The sequence below is a fragment of the Grus americana genome, chromosome 29, assembly GCF_028858705.1.
Source record: "Grus americana isolate bGruAme1 chromosome 29, bGruAme1.mat, whole genome shotgun sequence".
Taxonomy (NCBI): domain Eukaryota; kingdom Metazoa; phylum Chordata; class Aves; order Gruiformes; family Gruidae; genus Grus; species Grus americana.
Genome location: NC_072880.1, coordinates 477,752 through 495,373, shown reverse-complemented (window position 1 = coordinate 495,373; position 17,622 = coordinate 477,752). Strand labels below are relative to the sequence as shown.

General features: G+C 70.0%; 1 protein-coding gene across 1 annotated transcript; it reads left to right on the top strand.

Annotated features, from left to right (window-relative positions):
• Positions 1-7,521: 7,521 nt before the first annotated feature.
• Positions 7,522-17,539, top strand: EFNA3 (ephrin A3). The gene is made up of 5 exons (XM_054806668.1): positions 7,522-7,729; positions 15,448-15,737; positions 16,282-16,347; positions 16,515-16,592; positions 16,725-17,539. The coding sequence occupies exons 1-5, from the start codon at positions 7,608-7,610 to the stop codon at positions 16,844-16,846; spliced, it is 678 nt and encodes a 225-aa protein (XP_054662643.1). The 5' UTR covers positions 7,522-7,607; the 3' UTR covers positions 16,847-17,539.
• Positions 17,540-17,622: the final 83 nt, after the last annotated feature.

Below are 17,622 nucleotides of genomic sequence, written 5' to 3'. Positions count from 1 at the left end.
TCCAGCCCACAGCGTGGGATCTGCCCCAGGCATGTGCACAGGGTGTGGGCAGAGTGCAGGCAGGGCTTCCACCTGGGTTTTAAGCCTCCTGTCCTCTTGGTTTTAAGCCGAGTTCGTCGTGGGACTCGCAGGCTGGCACCAGCCCAGCTGGTGGGAGGAGAGCGGAGCCGCAGCTCAGCAGCGGCTGGGAGGAGGATCGGGACAGGACCGAGTTGGTACAAACAACGCGGTGTCACCCCCCAGCACCCTGCGCCCCCAGGGCAGCCGGGCGGTGGGTGCCCACCCAGGGCAGCATCTTCCAAGGGTGCTCGGAGCGGGTGCTGTGAGGGTTGGCAGCTGGATGCCAGGGTTTCCCCGCAGCCCTGGCGAGCGGTAGCTCACAAAGCGCCGCGGGCGCACAGCACAGCCCTCGGTGCCTGTCCGTCCCCTCCGGGCACGTGTATGGCTGGGAGGATGCTGGGGGGGACAGAGGGGCCTCGCACCGAGGGCTGGAGCTGCAGGCATGATGCCGGGCGCGGGGCGGAGGTGAGTCCTCAGGGGGGGAGCTGGTGGGCTCCTGCACTGGGATCCCTGGCATGAGGAGGGACCCTGGTGCAGGAGCCCCGCGGTGCCTCTGTGCCCGCTCCCTGTGTTCCTTCGTCTGCCCCTTGCTCCTTTGATCATCAGGCTGCTAACGAGCTTCCCCAGCAAAGACTTCATTAGCCACACAAGAGCCCCGTGCTGCCTGGCCAGCATCTGCCTTCGATGGGCTCCAGCGCAGGCAACTCCCGAGGACAGGGACGGGGACGGGTGGGTGCCAGCGGCTGGCAGGAGCGCGGCGCGGCCGGCCTGCGGCCAGAAGCGGGAGCAGCAGGAGGTGGATCGATGCACTGAATTATTTAGTGAGGGAGTGCGAAGCAGATGTGACGGCAACACCCCACACGGGGGGCACGGGGCCACGCTCATACCCGGGCACGGGACCCTCCACCCAGCAAGGCCAAGGTAGCTGGGCACCCGCTGCCGGGCTGCGGGTCCGGTGCACCCGCCTGTGGACCTCTGCCAGCCCTTTGGGTGGTGGGTGCCAGCAGCACGGGGCACCCCACTCCCCCCAGCACCTCTCCACGCCCCGCTGGCTGCACCAGGCCGTCCTGGGGTGGTGCCACCGGCACCGTCGGCTCTGTCCCCAGCCGTGCACCGCTGCAGCGGCACCCAGCCGGCACCATGGGGTTGGCACGGGCCACACCGGAGCCCGGCGACTGCAGCTGGCAGAGGGACCACCCGTTTTCACCAGGACCCCCACCAGACTGCCCCGTCTCAGGCGAGCGCTGAGCCATGGCGGCAAGAGCCCCCGGCCCCTCTGGCAAGCCTTTTATAAGCAATGCATTATTAAACCGACCCCGTGCCAGCGCTCACGGCCGGCGTGACAGCGGGCGCCGCATCAAACCTGATGAATATTTCAGGCCCTGAAATCTCCCGCGCCTGCATGCTTTATCCTGTGCCCTCTCACCAACCCACCCCACCCCCAATTTATTAGCTCGTTTGCTTCCCTGCGCTTCTACCCAGCACCAAGGGCGCGGCAGAGCAGGGTCACCGCGTGCGCCCAGCCCCTCTCCCCAACCCCAGGCTGAGGGCGGAGTCACCCACTGCCACGGCTCCAGCCTGGGACGGACGGGACGGGCTGTCCCCGAGGGGTGGGTGGGCAATGCTGAAGCTGGTCGCACATCCCAAGGGCAGAGCCGGAGGAGCTCCCTGCTGCCGAGCTCGATGCCAGCCAGGGGTCCCCAGGATGGCTCCCATGTCCCCTGGGCCCCCTGCACCCATCCCCAGCCCTCATTTGGCACCGAGGGCCTGCGGTTCCCTCAGCACCGGCACTGGCAGGGCAAGGGCAGGAGCATGGGGAGAGCCCTGGGCAGGTCACAGCGCGGACCTGTCCCCATCACCCCCAGCCTGGCACCCCCCCACGCCACCCCTTCCGCCTAACGCCAGCGCTCCCGGTCCTGGTGGCCGCGGATGCTAATTGTGGCGTGATCTACCTACAGCGGGAGCAGGATATTGATGCTGCCTGTCACCCCTTGATCGGATTAACGTCACTTAGGCGCTGGTAATGGGCGGCTCAGAGATTTGCCACCGCACCTGGAGCGGGGCCGGCAGCGGCTCCAGCACCACCACCCTGTACCAGCGCGGGTGCCGGCTCTGACGTGCCGCCGTAGGCCAGGTCCCTGCCCAGTCCCACGGCTGCTCCACCAGCTCCATCGCCCCTCGTGCATCTCCTGGCACCCCCAGGGAGCCGCCCCGTGCTTGAACACCCCCCCCTCGGGGCCACGGCACTGTGTGCACAGCCGCTGGCGTGGTGACACACCGGGGAGCCCCTGCGCACACTGACAGCCCCGGCACGTGCGCTGCTGTGCACACCCACACGTGCTCGCCCTCGGGCAGCAGCAGCAGAGCCGGCACAGCCCCCAGGTGCAGGCAGCATTTGGGGGGGCGAGATGCCGCTGGGGCCGAGCAGGGCTGAGCCCCCCGGGGCTGCTGCGAGACCCCACCAGGGCTCCAGCAAGGGCGAGTCTGGGGTGCGGGGTCCCTCGGGGGGGGTTGGCCGTGCGGTGGCCCTGTGCCCACCGTGTGCTCGGGCGCTCCTGTGACTGCTGGCAGCGGTGGGGCTCGGCGTGGGGTGTTTACGGCTCCTCGTGACCCAGCCACACGCACCGTCGGCTCTCCGTTGCCACTCTGCCCACCGCTCCCTGCCCGGGTCTGATGGGTGCTGGGGGGGCAGTGGGCCATAGCCCCCACTCCAGATTGTGCCTGCTGCAGCCTCTGCAGCCCCCGGCCACTGTGCAGGGGATGGCAGGGCGGCACGGCCGGGGTGAATGGAGCAGCAAAGCTCCAGGGTGGGCAGGGACGAGGCCAGCACGGAGCCGAGCGCCAGGGCCGGCGGCTGCAGACCCAGCTCTGTGTCCTTGTCCCTTCCCCGGGGAGCTGTGGCTGCTGCGCTGCAGTGGGGCCGGGTGCCAGCCCCTGCTGCACTCATCCTGCCCGTGCCGCACGGCTCCCTCTCGGCACAGCCCTCGAGCCCACTGGTGCGTCCTTGCCGCGGCCATGCTGGAGCAGGAGGGGCTGGGCCAGGACCAGCAGGGCCGGGGCTGCTGCTGGCAGATGATATTGGAGTGATCTTGAGGCCGCGAGGGAGGTTTGCCATGCGAGAGAAGAGGAGAGGAAAGGAGAGGAAAGGAGAGGAAAGGAGAGGAAAGGAGAGGAAAGGAGCCGGCTGAGTCACCCAGTGCCAGCTGCTGACTCAGGCGCTTCCTGCCAGGTAGCCCCCGCCGCCGGCGCGTGGGCAGCCGGGCCATGGGACGCAGCAGTGGGGGCAACTGGGACCCTGGCGTCGCCTGGCAGCCCAGTCCAGCACCGACGGTGCCGCAGGGTGGTCCAAGGCGAGAGCGGCACGCACATGGCTCTGTGCCTCGCAGCGTGGTGACCTGTTTCTACTGGGATCACCCGCCAGCGGCGCAGCCGTGTGCCGGGGTGGTGTGGGGGCACCGCGGCTGCCGGGCCGTGGGAGCCATGAGGACCCGGCCACCCGCACCTCCCACGCGGTACCTCTGGGTGCCTGCATCCCCAGGGCTGGAGGGATTTGGCACAGCGGAGCCCGCTGGAGCCGGGCTTCCGGCAAGCAGGCGCCTGGCGCCCAGGGCAGGGACCCTGCGGCTTCCTCCCCGCTGGGCAGCGGGAGCAGCCCCGGCACCGTGAGACAGCCCGGGGCTGGCAGGCGGCGGGGCTGTGAGCCACGCACGGCTTCATCCGGCAGCTCCGCGAGGAAGCTGATTTCCTTCGACAGCCCGGGTCTGCGCTGCTGCCGCCACCCGGCACAGCTGCCCGCTCGTGGCTGTGGCCGGGCTGCTGGCGGACGACTTCGCCTTGGCAATTAACCCTCGTCTGCGATCCCGCGCCATCAAGCTCCACATCAATTAACTCAAGCCGCTGAGGTGCTAATTAATGAATCACCCCCATGTCCATCTGCGTAGCGGGGCTCACCTCCAGCCTGCCCCCCCCCCCCCCAGCATGAGGCCGCTCCGGCTGGACCTGTGGCTTGCCAGGGAGGTGGTCCGGTGGCCCGTGGCACTGCCACCCCCCTTCACCTCCCCTGTGCCGCATTCCCACCTTGGATCATGCTGCCATCACTCCAAGTCCAGCCCCAAAGCAGCCCCAGGAGGTCCCGCGGGATGCCTCCAGGGCTGGAGGTCCCCCCTCTCCCCAGGTGTGTGGGGGGGTCATCACCCTACCCGGGCGGCGCTCACCCGGCGCTCGCCAAGATGCTGACGCAGCACGACCATCCATGAGACCTTCATTCAAATTTAAAGACCGACGCGGGGATAAAATAGGGGCAGGAAGGAGCAGGGCAGCCGTGAGCCCACGGGCGTGCGGTGTGTGGCGAGCCTGCCCCCAGCGTGCCAGCCGGGCACGGTCCCCAGCAGGACGGTGGCATGCCCAGCCGCCGGCGTGGGGCTGCCCAATTTGTACGGCTAAGCGCTGCCAGGAGCCGGGGACCGCTTGGCTCTGTGCAAACACGTCGGCACCGCCGGGTACCTGCTCCCCAACCCAGGTGCCGTGTTCCTGTGGCCCCAGCCACCTGCACCGCGTGCCATTAGCATGTTCTTGCCGTGTCTGGCTGGACGCGTGCCGACACCTGGCTCCTCCTGGCGGGTCAGGAGCCCTGAGCTCAGCGTGTTCAGGGCCGTGTAGGTGTGGCTGGTGAATATTTCATGCCTGCGTTCACCGAGCCCTTTCTTGGTTACACTCCTGCCTCCTCCCCGCGCTCTCGCCATGTTTATTTATTTAATGAATTATTTATCGGCTCCCCCCTCTCGCTCGGCTGGGCACTGCTCTGCCGCTGCACCCCCACTCCCCCCCCCCCCGGCTCCCAGCCCGGCGCGATGATTTATTGAATGCCGGCTCTGCTCTGCGGTTGCGACATGCTGTCACAGGAAGCCGCGGTTAAATATTAACCAGGGCGGGTGAAGCGGGTCCCCTGCCCTGCCCGGCACATGCAGACGGCGGGACCCCTGGGCTCACCCCACTCTGGGCACAGTAGCCACCGTGGCCAGTGCCCATGGCTGCCCGCTCCAGGCAGTGAGGGGGTGCTTTGCTCTGGTCCCCCCTGTTTTGAAGCAGAAACCTGCTGGATCTCAGCGCGACTGGCATGGGGTGGAGGAGATGGGGGGCACAGAATGGGGGTGGGGACCGGGGCTGCTTCATGCCCCAGTTCTCCTGGAGAGCTTGAGGCCTCCCATGTCCTCCCAGAAGCAAAGCCACCCAGCTGGCCATGACCCCGGCCACCCCCACTGCAGACATTGTCTCCTGCTGCGGTCAGCAAAATCCAGCCAAGCCCCTTCCGCGTGCCGGCGGCCGAGGCTGGGCTCCATCCCCAGGCCCCAGGGGCGATGCCCAGCGGGTGCCAGTGCCTGTGCGCGGGTGCGCGCCATGATGCTCAGGGCACCTTTGGCCACCCAGGTCCCTCCGTCCCTGCGGGAGCACTCGGTGCATCCTGCCGTGGCCCCGCACATCGTGGTGCCCCAGCGCAGGGTCCCCCCCCCCCAGTGACTGCAGCCGCGTGCGGGTGCTGGCGGCGGCGTGCGCGTTGCCATGAGCGGGGGGTTTCCATGTGGAGGTGTGTGTTGCCATGGGTTTGTCGAGCCAAGGCGTTTCCATGGCGGCAGCGCGGTGCTGCCGGGCCCTTCCAGAGGTGCGCAGCCCCCCGGGATGCCCCAGCACCGGGGTGCACTGGGAGGGAGCTGCCACCAACCGTCACTGCGCCCGGGCACCTGGTGCCCTGGCCCCCTGCAGCCCCTCCTGCCCCTGCCCCTCCCAGCATCCCCCACCTCCGCCCCCCCACCCAGCCAGCCAGAGCCCTTTTCCACGTGTTGTGTTTTCTTCACTTCACTTCTCCGGATGAATAATTAATAGAGGCTTTTTTGGTCCTCCGGGCCCTTCCGCCAGCCCCCTCCCCCTTCCCAGCAGGGCTCTGGCAGGGGCTTGACCCCCACCCAGCGCCGCCGGCGTGGATGGGGGCTGTGGGGCTGTGGCACAGCCCTGCCGTGTGCACTGCCGGTGCTGGGCCCCCCCACGGTGCGGAGTGGGACCGGGGGGGCTCAGCAAGACCCTGGCCACCACCGTCCTCATCCCCCTCCATGGGCTGGGGCAGCATCCGCACATCCGAAGGGGTGTTGGGGAGCCCAAAAAAGGGCCCCGAGGGGGGAGCGGCTCCGCTCCTGCCCTGAGCCCCCCCTCCGGCAGCTCTGGGGAGCTGGGAAACCCTCTTAACCTTGGCATCGGGCAGCAGATCCCCTGAGCCCAGGGCTACGTCGCACCACCTGCCCGGGCCTGGGAGCTGGCATGCCTGGGTGGTGGGGACGCGGGGACGCGGTGTTTGGCCCCGCACCGCCCCGGCCACGCTCGCCACTCCAGCAAGATGGCTCCCAGTGGGAGCAGCCAGGGCCGGCTCAGCAAGCCCAGCCGCGGTTTCGATAGCCTCCCAGTTTTGTTTGCAAGCTCCTCCGGCTGCCAAATCTCCAGGTCATGTGCAAAGCCGGCGCTGCCGAAGTAGGGGCCGTCGGGTCCGGTGCCGGCGGCGTGCTTGTGCTTGGGCGCGCTCCCGCGTGGGAGCTCACAGTGAGCTGCGTGTGCCTGTGCTGGTGCAAGCGTGCTCGTGTGTGCACACGTGTGCTGGGGCGTGGATCACCTGGCACGCAGGACCGGCGGGCGGTGCCATGCAGCAGTTGCTAAGGGATCTTGCCGAGGACGGGCGGCTGGAGCTGGCACCCAGCTCAATTGCTTCCGACATGGCTGGCAGGGACCAGCGCCCGGGGAGCACCCACCATCCCCGCGGCGGCTGCCGGCCCCCTGGGTACTTCTGCCCCACAGACCCATGGGGGGGGAACGAGGCTGGGGTGTGCGAAGGGCAAGGGGACCGGCCCCGCGGGTGGGTGCTCGGCCACGTGCAGGCTCCCGGGGCAGGAGGGAGAGCCCGGCACTGCGGCTGTGCTCCTGGGGCACCTGGGCTGCCCTGGCACGGTGGCCCTGGCCCGCCTGTGCCGGTGGCGAGTGGCTGGGTGCCCACCCTTCCGAGTGGCTGGGTGCCCACCTTCCCACCCACTCCCGTGTCCCCGGGGCGGCCAAACCCCTCTGCAAAGATGTGCGACCCCCATGGTGCTGGTGGCAGCACCTCGAGGACCCTCTGGGGCCCTGAGCCCCCACCCATGGTTCTCCCACCCATGCGGACCCACAGGGGCCAGTGCCCCGAGCCCCAGGGAGACCCCAATGTCAGTGGGACCTGGCGCTGGCGCCCCCACCCGCGGGGTCCCGGTGACACCCCCAAGCCCGGTGGCACCTGATCCCAGTGGGACCCGGCCCCGGTGCCCCCCCCACCCGCGGGGACCCGCAGCCCAAGCCCGGCGTGCCGGGTGCCGGTGCCGGTGCAGGCGGGCCCGGGGTGGCGGCGGGCGCGCGCGCGGGGGCGCGGCGGCGGCGGGCGCGCGCGGGGCGGAGCTGGGCGCCGGGGGCGCGGGGCGCGGGCGGCTCCGGCTCCGTTCTCCATTCATTGGGATCGCGGCGGGCTCCGCGGCGGCGGCAGGATGGCTGCTCGGCTGCCCGCGCTCCTGCCCCTGCTCCCGTTGCTGCTGCTGCTGCCGGGCCGGGGGCCACCGGGGGCCCTGGGCAACCGGCACGCCGTGCACTGGAACAGCTCCAACCTGCAGTGAGTGCGGGGCGGGCCCCGGGCCGCGCGGGGGAGGCCGCCGGTACCGGCACCGGGAGGCGGCGGGGGTGTCCCCGGGGCCGGGCGGGGCGGGGGGCGCCGCCGGGAAGGACGCGGCGGGGGCGCGCCGGGGATCGCGCTGAAGGATGCGCGCGGCGGCGGCGGGGGGGGCGCACCGGGCCGGGGGCGCGCGCGCCGGGACTGCGGGACCCCCCCGGTGCCGGTGTCCGCGCGGCGCCCTCGTGCGGACGGGGCTGCCGGACCCCCCCCGGTGCCGGTGCGCTGCCCTTCCCGGTCCCGCGCACCTCGCCCTGCCCGCGGAGGCGGGGGCCGCTCCGGGGCGGGGGGGGGGGAGCAGCCACCCGGCCGGCCCGACCCGACCTGCGGTGACGGCTCGGGGCCCCGGGGCCGCGCTGCCGGGCGGGGCGCGGGCACCGGCGGGGTCGGGCTCGGCGGCTCCCGGTGCGGGTGCGGGCGGGTCGGTGGCACCGGGGGCCGAGCCCCACCTTCCCGACGGCGCTGACCCGCCCCGCGGTGGGCACAGGGGTGCTGCGGGAAGGGCACGGACGCCCCCAACCCCCCCCCCGGTGCGGTGGCCCGGGCAGGGGGTCCCGCTGCGGCGCCCCCGCTGCCAGACGCGCCCCCCGCCTGTCTGGGCGCGGGAGCGGCACCGGCGGCGCGACGAGGGGGGGGCCCGACGGGTGCCCGCCGCCCTCCCCCCCCCTCCTCCCCGGTCCGGCGGGCGGCGGTGCCATCCTTGGGGCAGGGGCCGGGGGCTCCCGGGGGGTGTGCGGGGGCGATGGGGGGGGTTGCGAGCGGAGGTGTGGAAATTGCCGTCGCGCCCACGGCCGCCGGGAGCCCGGGCGATCGGTGGCCACGGACCCGCCGCACCTCCCTCGCGCCCTGTGCTGGGGGCTGCGTCCTGCCCTCGCCCACCCGGGGGGCTTCCCGGCTGCGTGGGGTGCGTGGCACCCACACCTCGGGCTGGCACAGCCATGCCGAAGGGGAGCGGGCACTGCACAGGTTTTGGGGTGGCGATGGGTGCGGCTGGGCTGGGCTGGGCTCCTCCCGGGGCAGGGGGGGCTGCGAGTCCACGGTGGGTCCGTGGATCCCTCCACAGGGGTCGGGGAGCTGTGCCCGCTGCGATCGCCCGTCTCCCCTCCCCTCACTGGTGCGAGCGCTCAGGGGTGTGGTGGGAACGTGCGCCCAGCCGGAGCATCCCCGGGTACCCATCGGTGTCAGGGTTCCCCTGGGCTCCCCCTGCCCCGCACCCCTTTGTGCAGGGAGGGAGCGTCCCCCGGCAGCTCCTTCCCCTCCCATTGAGATTGTGTCGCCAGGCGGAAGCCCGGGCCCCATAAATTGTGCGTGTGTGCGACGTGCCGAGGCGCAGCACAATGGCGAGGCGCTCTGCTCACCCCACCGTGCTCCGGCATCCCCCCCGCGCCCCATTCCTCCAGCCAGACCCCACTCGTCTACTGGCCTCGTCCCTATGCTGTGACATTGCCGGGACCTCGATGGGTGGGAGACTCCCGCGCCCCCACCCTCGCCCCACCACAACTGAGGGGCCACCTCTCTCCGCCCCGTCGCCCACAGCCGTGCGCCGTGACCCGGTGCTGCCCCGGCACCTCCAGACGGATGGGGCGGAGGTGGTGCTGGTGATGCCCCCGCAGTGCCAAGCTGGGGGTGTCGCAGCTAGACGCCCGTGCCCGCTGCGCACGCATCTCTGGCGCGGCTGCGAGCGTCCGGCTCAGGGCACGGGCGGTGCGGTGGGGGCGGCTGCGGCAGAGACGTGTCCCAGGGACTCCGGAGCGCTGATATTTATTGTTAGGCAGTGCGGCAGCTCGGCCGCAATTATAGCTGCGCGGCAAAGTGTCTGGATTAGATAAATTATGGGGGGAATTAGGCTCCCTGGGCCGCAGCCTGCAAATCCCAGCAACCCCGCTGCAATCAGAGCAATAAACAAGCCCTGCGCGGCCCCGTGGGGCTCTCCGGGGAGAGGGGGGTGTGCTGGCAGGCTTGGCTGCAGGCCGCTCCTCGGGGACTGCGCCAGGCACCCCACAAATTTATTGCATCTCCCACCACACCACCCCGGGCACCCCTGCGGCTCCCCTTGGCGGGAGGACGGGGCGAGGGGCTGCGCCGCGGAGCCCGCCGTGGTCCCAGCGGCACCTTGGGGAGCTGGTGGCACTTCATCCCCTTGGACACGTGGCCGTGCTCCTCCAGTCCCCCAGCCACCACGGCAGGGAGGGCCACCGAGTGGGCAGGGCATCCCTCCTGTGGCGGGTTCGGGGTGCTGATGGCAAAGCCCAGGGGAGGTGCAAAGGTGGGATCTGAGGCTTGGAGCAGCGCAGGTGCTTCCTCCTGCTCGGCCAGGTTGTTGGTCTGGCTGCGCTGTCCGTCTGTCCCGTCATCTCCACTGGTGGCAGCCAGCAAGCCCCGGGGGCGCGGGACAATCTTTGGCCAGTCCCTGCCCTCTGCTCCCAAGTCCCGCTGGGAACAGGCGCGGTGGCATGGGGCAAAAGTGCGGGGTGGCCGTGTCCCACCCAGCGCTGGCATTTGGGGATGGGGGGGCCTGCATCCCTGGGGTGGCCAGGGGCTCCTGGGGGCATCCCCAGCCAAGCCAGGCCCCGGCGTGCCAATGCATGTGGGATGCCACCTCCCCGCCGGGTGTCCTGGGTGCCGAGGTGGGGACAGCGATTTGTCCCCATGCATGGGCACAGGCACGGCCAGCCCCCCCCCCCCCCAGGCTGCTGCGGCCCCTGGGAGCACCCCAGAGCGGGTTGGGGTGAGCCACGTTGGCTCCGGGGCAAGGACCAAGGGTGCTGGTGCCCGAGGCCTCAGGGCACGCGGTGCTGTGGAGGGGGCAGAGCAAGGTGCTGTGAGATGGGGGTACACGGGGTGCTGGTGCCTGGCAGAGGCAGGTGGGTCAGAGCCCACCCGTGTGCGGAAAGGGCCTGGCATCGCGTGCGGCCCCCCCCAGCCGCCAGCGCTGCCGCCACGCTCGCCTCTTCAAGGAGGCTTTTATCTGGCTGACTCTGTGTTCCAGGCGGCGGGAGCTGGAGCGGGCTCTCGAGAGCCCACGCACGGAGCAGCCTCTCCCGGGGGAGCGTCTCGTGCAGGAGAGGAGCCTCGTCTCTGCTCTGTGCCCGCCGAGGGCGCTGGGGGTGCCCAGACTCCTGGGACCCCGACACCGGGGCTGTGCCCGGCCGGATCGCTCCATCGCATCTGCCGGCACCCGCAGGGCTGGGGATGGCGTCACCTGCAGCAGGAGGCCCCCCCCTCCCCGGCGGGTGCCGGGGGCATCCAGCAGGAGGTGCTGCAGGGCGCGGGGCAGTTGTGCCAAGGGGGGGGCGGTTCCCCCCCTCCACCGCTGCCCGCGTCCGGCTGCGAGCTGGAGCTGGGGAAGGTGGGGGTTACGCCTCTCGGCGGCTTATTACCCAGCCCCGCTGGCTGCGGTGTCCCTGGCTGGGCTGGGGGCAGCAGCTGGGGGGCTCCGCCAGCCCCCACCCCATGGCTGCGCCCTCCAGGCTGGTCCCCGTGGGGCGCAGAGCCCCCAGGCACCCATGGGTGCCGGCTGTGGCGCTGGCGGGAGCTGCTGCTCCCCAGGGGCAGAGGGTGCCGTGCCCAGTGAGTCACTGCGCCGGGCGGCACCGAGACCCGGTGGCTGCAGCTGCGGCCCGCGGGGTTCCCGTGGGAGAAGGGGCCGCGGCATCGGGGTGCGGGTGCTGTCATGGGGTGCAACAGGGCCGGGGCCACCTGCTCCTGCCCGGGCTGGTAATTGAGTCACTGGTTGCAGATTGATGGTTTAATTAAAACCCAATTAGAAACCTGATTGATCTTGTTAGCAAAGCGGGAAGGTACGGGGTTTAGTGGAGATTAAAGGGATTGTGTGGCCGTCGATAGGGATGGGGGGTGTGGGGGCACCTGTAGAGCAGTGCGGGGGGTCGCAGGGTGCTCGGGCAGGGCTGTGCCTGTCACCCCAGGGTGGGTGCTGCCCTGTGGCACCACGGTCCCTTCTCCTGCCACTGCATCCCCAGGGAGCAGCCCCCCGTCTCCCCAGGAGCCCAAATTCCCCGAGTGGGAAGGTGGCTCCAGGGACGCTGTGTGCCACCCGTGGCTACGCCGGGCGAGTTGGGGGGAGGACGGGGGCGTCGTGCCGTAGCGCTGTGCCACCCGCGTGCGTGGGCTGCGTTGCAGGCGCTGTCTGCCGAGCCAGCGCGCGTGTGCGTGGCCGTCTGGGCGCCGTGACTGTGCAGCGCTGCCTGCGTGGGGAGGGCTGGCACCGGGGGGGGGGGCCGGGCTGAGCCACCCGTCTCCCTGGTGGCTGAGCGGTGGGTGCAGGCGGACGGTCTGCCTGTCTGTCCCTCCGTCCGTCAGGGTGGACTGACCATGGCGATCAATGCGCCTTCACTTCTTGCTGTCGCACGGGGTGACTGGAAGGGGACCGCATAAATCAATGGCACTTTTTTTTGTTCCCCGGCTGATTGATGGGCCCCGGATGTGCCGAAAGGGCGAAGCTGCCGGAGCCAGACAAAAGGGCCCAGCTGGGCTGGGGGGTGGTCTGCCCTGGCACCCGGTGCCGGGGGGCACCGCGTTGTCACCTGCATCGGGGGACGCCCCGCGTTGCCCCAGTCCTCACCGCCGGCACGGCCAACGGGGGATGCTGAGCCCAGCTCCGGCCCTGCCGCCCTCCAGGCTTCCCCACACAGTGGGGACGAGCCTCCACAGCACGGGGGTCTGGGTGGGGGTCTGGTTCCCGCCCGTGCTGCTGCCGCCGGGGCGTGCTGCAGTGCACCAGGCGCTCCCTAGCAGTGCATGAGCGAGCGTGCGGCGCTCAGCCCAGATTTATCGCAGCAGATGGGAGCGAAGCAGCCGCCCGGCTCACCAGTGGATGTGGCTTGCCAGGTAGCCAGGGTCCCGCCGGTGCGGGGCCGGTGGGCGCCAAGCCCAGCCAGTGCTCGGGACGGTTCTGCCAGGGGACATCCATCTGCCCAGCGCCGACAGGCTGCTGGAAGGTACCACTGCCTTGCAAAGCCCTGCTCTAAAAATGCAGTCGTGCAGAAGTGATGCTGCCCGTTCTGTTCCCGCACTTAACCCTTTGGGCACTGCCGGAGCCCGCCGCGTCCTGCCGGCCGCACCACAGCTGCCAGAGCCTGGGGGGGGTCCGTCTCGTCGCTGGGGCTTCCCGATAGCTGTGGGGGCTGGCAGGGACCAGGCAGCCTGTGCCCGCTCTGGGTGTCTGTTCCCATCCTTCTTCCCCAAAACAGGGCCATGGGCTCCCTGCCTGCTGCTGGGGCAGGGCTGGGCACGCCGCTCTGCCTGCCCTGTGCTGCCGGATGGTGCCGCAGGCAGAGCTCCAGGCGCTCCGGTGATGGCATCGGGGCTGCCGGGATTCAGGGGGGAAGCAGCTGCTTGGGGTGCTGCCCTGCACCCGTGGGACGGGCGGTCACGGTGCAGGAGCCGGGCATGGCAGGGATACAGCGTTGTGGCTGAAGCTGCTGCTGGAGTCCCCTGGATGTGCCCCGGGCCGTGGTGGCCCCGTGGCTCTACCCGTTTGGCCGCTCTCCGGCCCCTGCCAGCTGGTGATGATGCTCCGATGCCTGCGAGCTCCCAGCACGCAGCGGCGGCCGGCGATGTCCATGGGGCTCGCTGCCACGGGGAGCAGGGCTGCCAGCCCCCGCCACACTCTCTGGGGTCCCCCGTACCCCTCCATTGCGATGCTGGTGCCGCTGATGCTCTTCTCCAGCTTGGGGGGAAGACCTTGGTGCCACATGGGGCAGCGCTCGTTAGCGAGGCTGTTTATCAGGAGCCACGCTTCTTAATGAGCCCCAGCGTGGGGTCCCGGGGGGGGGTGTGTGGGGTGTGCCTCAGTGCTGGGTGCTGCAGGGGAAGGGGGGGGTACAGTTTCCTGGCACCCCAGGACAGGGTTTCCCCTGGCACAGCAGGAGATGCAGCTGGCTGTCACTCCCATGGGCACAGAGACCCGGGGCCAATCCTGGGGAATGCGCTTCCCCCGGTCCTTCGCTCCCCTGGCACAGCCACAGCCCGGCCGCGGTGAGCACCAGCGGCCAGCGCCCACCCCGGTGTGGGGCAGCCAGCTCGGGGCACGCTGGCGTCCCAGCCCTGCGTCCCGCACGAAGTTAATTGCAATTTTCTCCTCGGGGCCATTTCTTTAATAACAAGCCTTTTTCTCCCCTCCCTTCCCACCACATGAAAGGGGGAAGATGAAAGGTCCCGGCGCCCTGCGGAACAAGGGTGGCTGCCTCAGCACCTGGGCTGGGGAATAGCGGCTGCGTGGCGAGGGAGGTGCCGCGTGGGGCTGCGCTCCCTGCCCCACGGGTGACGAGGTCTGCCCTCGGCCCCCCACGGTCCCCGGTGCTGGCGGCAGCCCCGGGCGGGGAGGCAGCGCTGCTTGGGTCTCCCTTTGCCAGCGGATGCTGGGTCCCCCTTTGGTTCTCTCTGCGGTGCCTGGCTTCCAGGGTGCTGGGTGCTGGGGTGCCGCGGGCCCTGGAAGGGTGCCGGGGCTCTCCAAACAGCACCGGGGGTGGTTGTGCAGGGTGGGGCGTCTGCACGCGCGGCCCTGCCCGCTGCCTGCCCAGCCCTGCTGGGGAGACCCGGGAAGCCGGCTCCGCTGTGGGCAGAGCCCCGGGTGGGGGGACCCCCGGTGGGGTGAGGGCACCCCGAGTGTTGGGTCAGGGCCCTGCGGACCCAGGTTGGCGCTGACGGGCGAGGAAAGGGGCCCCAAGTGGGAGCGATGCGCTGTGGGGGAGCCCGGCCACGCACACCAGGATGCTGTGGTCCGCGTCCCGGGGGAGCTGGGCGAGGGACCCCCCCAATGCAGCGGGGCTGGGGGGCCACACCGGTGCGGTGCAGGGAGACACCGCTGCAGCTGAGCTGGGCAGCGGAGCGAGGTCCGGTCAGGGTTTGGTGCTGCCACGGTAGCTCGGTGCGGAGCCAGAGCCTCGCAGCGCCGGCTCGTAATTAATTGGCAGGAGCAGTGGGTCAGCGCAGCGGCGAGGATTACCGCGGCCGGGATTTCCATCGGGCGCGGATTAGGAGCCAGCGGAGCCTCTCCTGAGTGGATCTGAGGGGATTGCCGCTCCTAATCAATGTAAATGAGGCTCCCGCAGGGCCACCCTTTACAGCATTAATGAACTAACGGGATTAGCCGGAGCAGGGTGAGAAATCCTCTCTCTGAGCTGTGGCGCGTGGCGGGGCTGGGGCCGTGGTGGGCAGCCGTGGTGGGTCGGCTCGAGGCCGCTGGAGCTGGAGAACACCGGGGCTGCGTGGCGAGGATGGGGGGCTGCGTCCCGCAGGGTCCCCGGTGCCCGTCGGTCCATGGCTGGGTCAGTCTGCCTGTCCCCTCCTTGAGGTTGCTGGAACGTTTGCGGCAGGACCCGGCAGCGCCGTCCCACCCGCGCGCGTGGCTTGGTGCCCGTAGCACCCACCCAGACTGCCATCCCTCCTGCCCCAGGCCAGCCCGTGCCCCCCGAGGCAGTGATGCCGTGCTGCGGGTCCATGGGGCTGAGGTTGTGCGGCGGTCCCAGCGTGCCGGGGACTCCAGATGGAGGTTGCGCAGGGGGACGCCGCTGCCCCCCGGTATCCTTGCTCTGCGATCTGCCCGTTCTCCAGCCTCTGGGTCCCTTTCAAGGAGGGGGACGGTGTTTGGGAAGGCACAGGTGGTGTCCCTGACCCCCTGTCCCCCCCTTCCCTTGCAGCCTGCGGCGGGAGGGCTACACGGTGCAGGTGAACGTCAATGACTACCTGGACATCTACTGCCCGCACTACAACGCCTCGGTGCCCGAGCACCGACTGGAGCAGTACGTGCTCTACATGGTGAACGCGGAGGGCTACCGCACCTGCAACACCAGCCAGGGCTTCAAGCGTTGGGAGTGCAACCGGCCCCACGCGCCCCACAGCCCCATCAAGTTCTCGGAGAAGTTCCAGCGCTACAGCGCCTTCTCGCTGGGCTACGAGTTCCGTGCGGGGCAGGAGTACTACTACATCTGTACGTGGGGTGCCGGGGCGGGACCCCCACGCAGCCCCCCCCATCCCTGGCTGGGTCCCCTGCACCACACCACCCGGTCGTGCCCCTCTCCATCGCCACCCTGGCCAAGCCCCCCCCCCACCCTGCCAAACCCCCCTGGCTGGTCCCCCTGCACCCCTCAGCTGGGTGGCTGCAGCCCCCCGCCCCCAGGAGTGGGCACCCTGAGCAGTGTGGGGTCAAAGGGGGGTGTGGGGAGGGTTGGGGGTGCTGGAGGGGGTGTGTAGGGAAAGATGGGGGTGCGGGAGAGCAGGGTGGGGATGTGGGCAGGGGTGCTGGTGCAGGATTGGGGTTCAGGGGGTGCAGATGCAGGATTGAGTTGTTTGGGGGGGGTGCTGGTGCAGGTGCAGCTTCAGGGTGCAGGATGGGGGTGCTGCTGCATCCCCCCAGGCCTGGAGCGCACCCCAGGCAGGGTCAGACCCTGTCACGCCCAGACCCACCGAGCCTCCGGGTGCCGGGGCTGGGGTCCCGCGCCACAGAGCCACCCCAGCCTGCTCTTGCCTTGCAGCCACACCGATGCACAACCACCGCCGGGCCTGCCTGAAGATGAAGGTGTTCGTGTGCTGCGCCTCCAGTAAGTACGCCCGTGCCCTCCCTGGGGGCTGGGGGCGAGCGGGGGGCGGCGTGGCCTGACGGCGGGTCCCCCACTCCTCCTGGGTCCCCCATCCCTCCCGGGGGGCGGCTGTGGCGCAAGGCGGCCGGGTAGCACGACATCCCCCATCCCTTCTCTCCCTCTTGCAGCGTCGCACTCCGGGGAGAAGCTGGCGCCCACCCTGCCGCAGTTCACCCTGCGGCCCGAGGTGAAGATCGAGGACCTGGGTGAGTCGGGCAGAGTCCCCGGCCCCGCAGCGCCATGTCCGTCCCGCCGCCGCCCGTGGGGCAGCCCCAGCCGCGGGGTTGGGATTCGGGGCCACCCAGGTGCCACCCTCACCCTCTCGCTCTTCTCCACAGACAACTTCAACCCTGAGATGCCCAAGCTGGAGAAGAGCATCAGCGGCACCAGCCCCAAGCGGGAACACTTGCCTCTGGCTGTGGCCGCCGCACTCTTCCTAATGACGCTGCTGGCCTCCTAGCTCCCGGTGCCGGCGGGGACCCGGCCAGCGCAGCTCTGCCGAGTGGGGACCCCCCGACCTGCTGCCCCTCGTGAGAGCCAGCGGGAAACCACTGCGGGACCACCCGGCCCCTCCGCACCGCCACCCCCCTGCCCGGCGAGCCATCCCACGGGGCAGAGGGCCACGACACGCGCCGATCCTGGCTGGGACTCTCCCTCGACCCCGCCAATGGCCGCGGCCACGTCTGCGAGGATGCGGCTCAGTGCTGCTGCGTGCACCGCACCTTCTGCTGACACCGTCCCACAGCACGGAGTCCTGCCCGCAGAGTTCTGCCCGCAGCCCACCTGGTGCCCCATGGCTGGGGGGCAGCACCGGGCTGGGGAGTCTGGTGAGGGCAGGGACCCCCAGGGCCGGGCAGCCTGTACATACCTATATAGAGATCTATACATACTGTACAGAGAGCGACTATATAGATATATCTATACTGTACCATAGGCAGCAGTGCCGGCCCCGGGCTGGCTTGTACATAGTCGAACGTGTTGGATTTTCCTCGTCTTCCGTGAAGACCTGACCTATGCAAACGCACAGACACTTTTTGGGGAAAAACAAAACAAAAAAAACAATCTCAACCTTTTTTTCAAGTGCTTTGGCTGGTGATTTTCATATTCTGCTCTTAGTCTATAAAAAAAAAAAATAATAAAAGGATAAAAAAAATGACCCCTATGATGGCGGTGTGCAGTGCTCAGCCAGCCCTGCCCTCCGGTGCGGTGGGCTCCGGCCAGGGCAGGGGGTCAGGC

Coding starts and splice junctions, on each gene's coding strand:
- EFNA3 (XM_054806668.1), top strand. CDS start 7,608: ATGGCTGCTCGGCTGCCCGCGCTCCTGCCCCTGCTCCCGTTGCTGCTG. Junction 7,730..15,447: donor TGGAACAGCTCCAACCTGCA/GTGAGTGCGGGG, acceptor CTTCCCTTGCAG/CCTGCGGCGGGAGGGCTACA. Junction 15,738..16,281: donor GCAGGAGTACTACTACATCT/GTACGTGGGGTG, acceptor CTTGCCTTGCAG/CCACACCGATGCACAACCAC.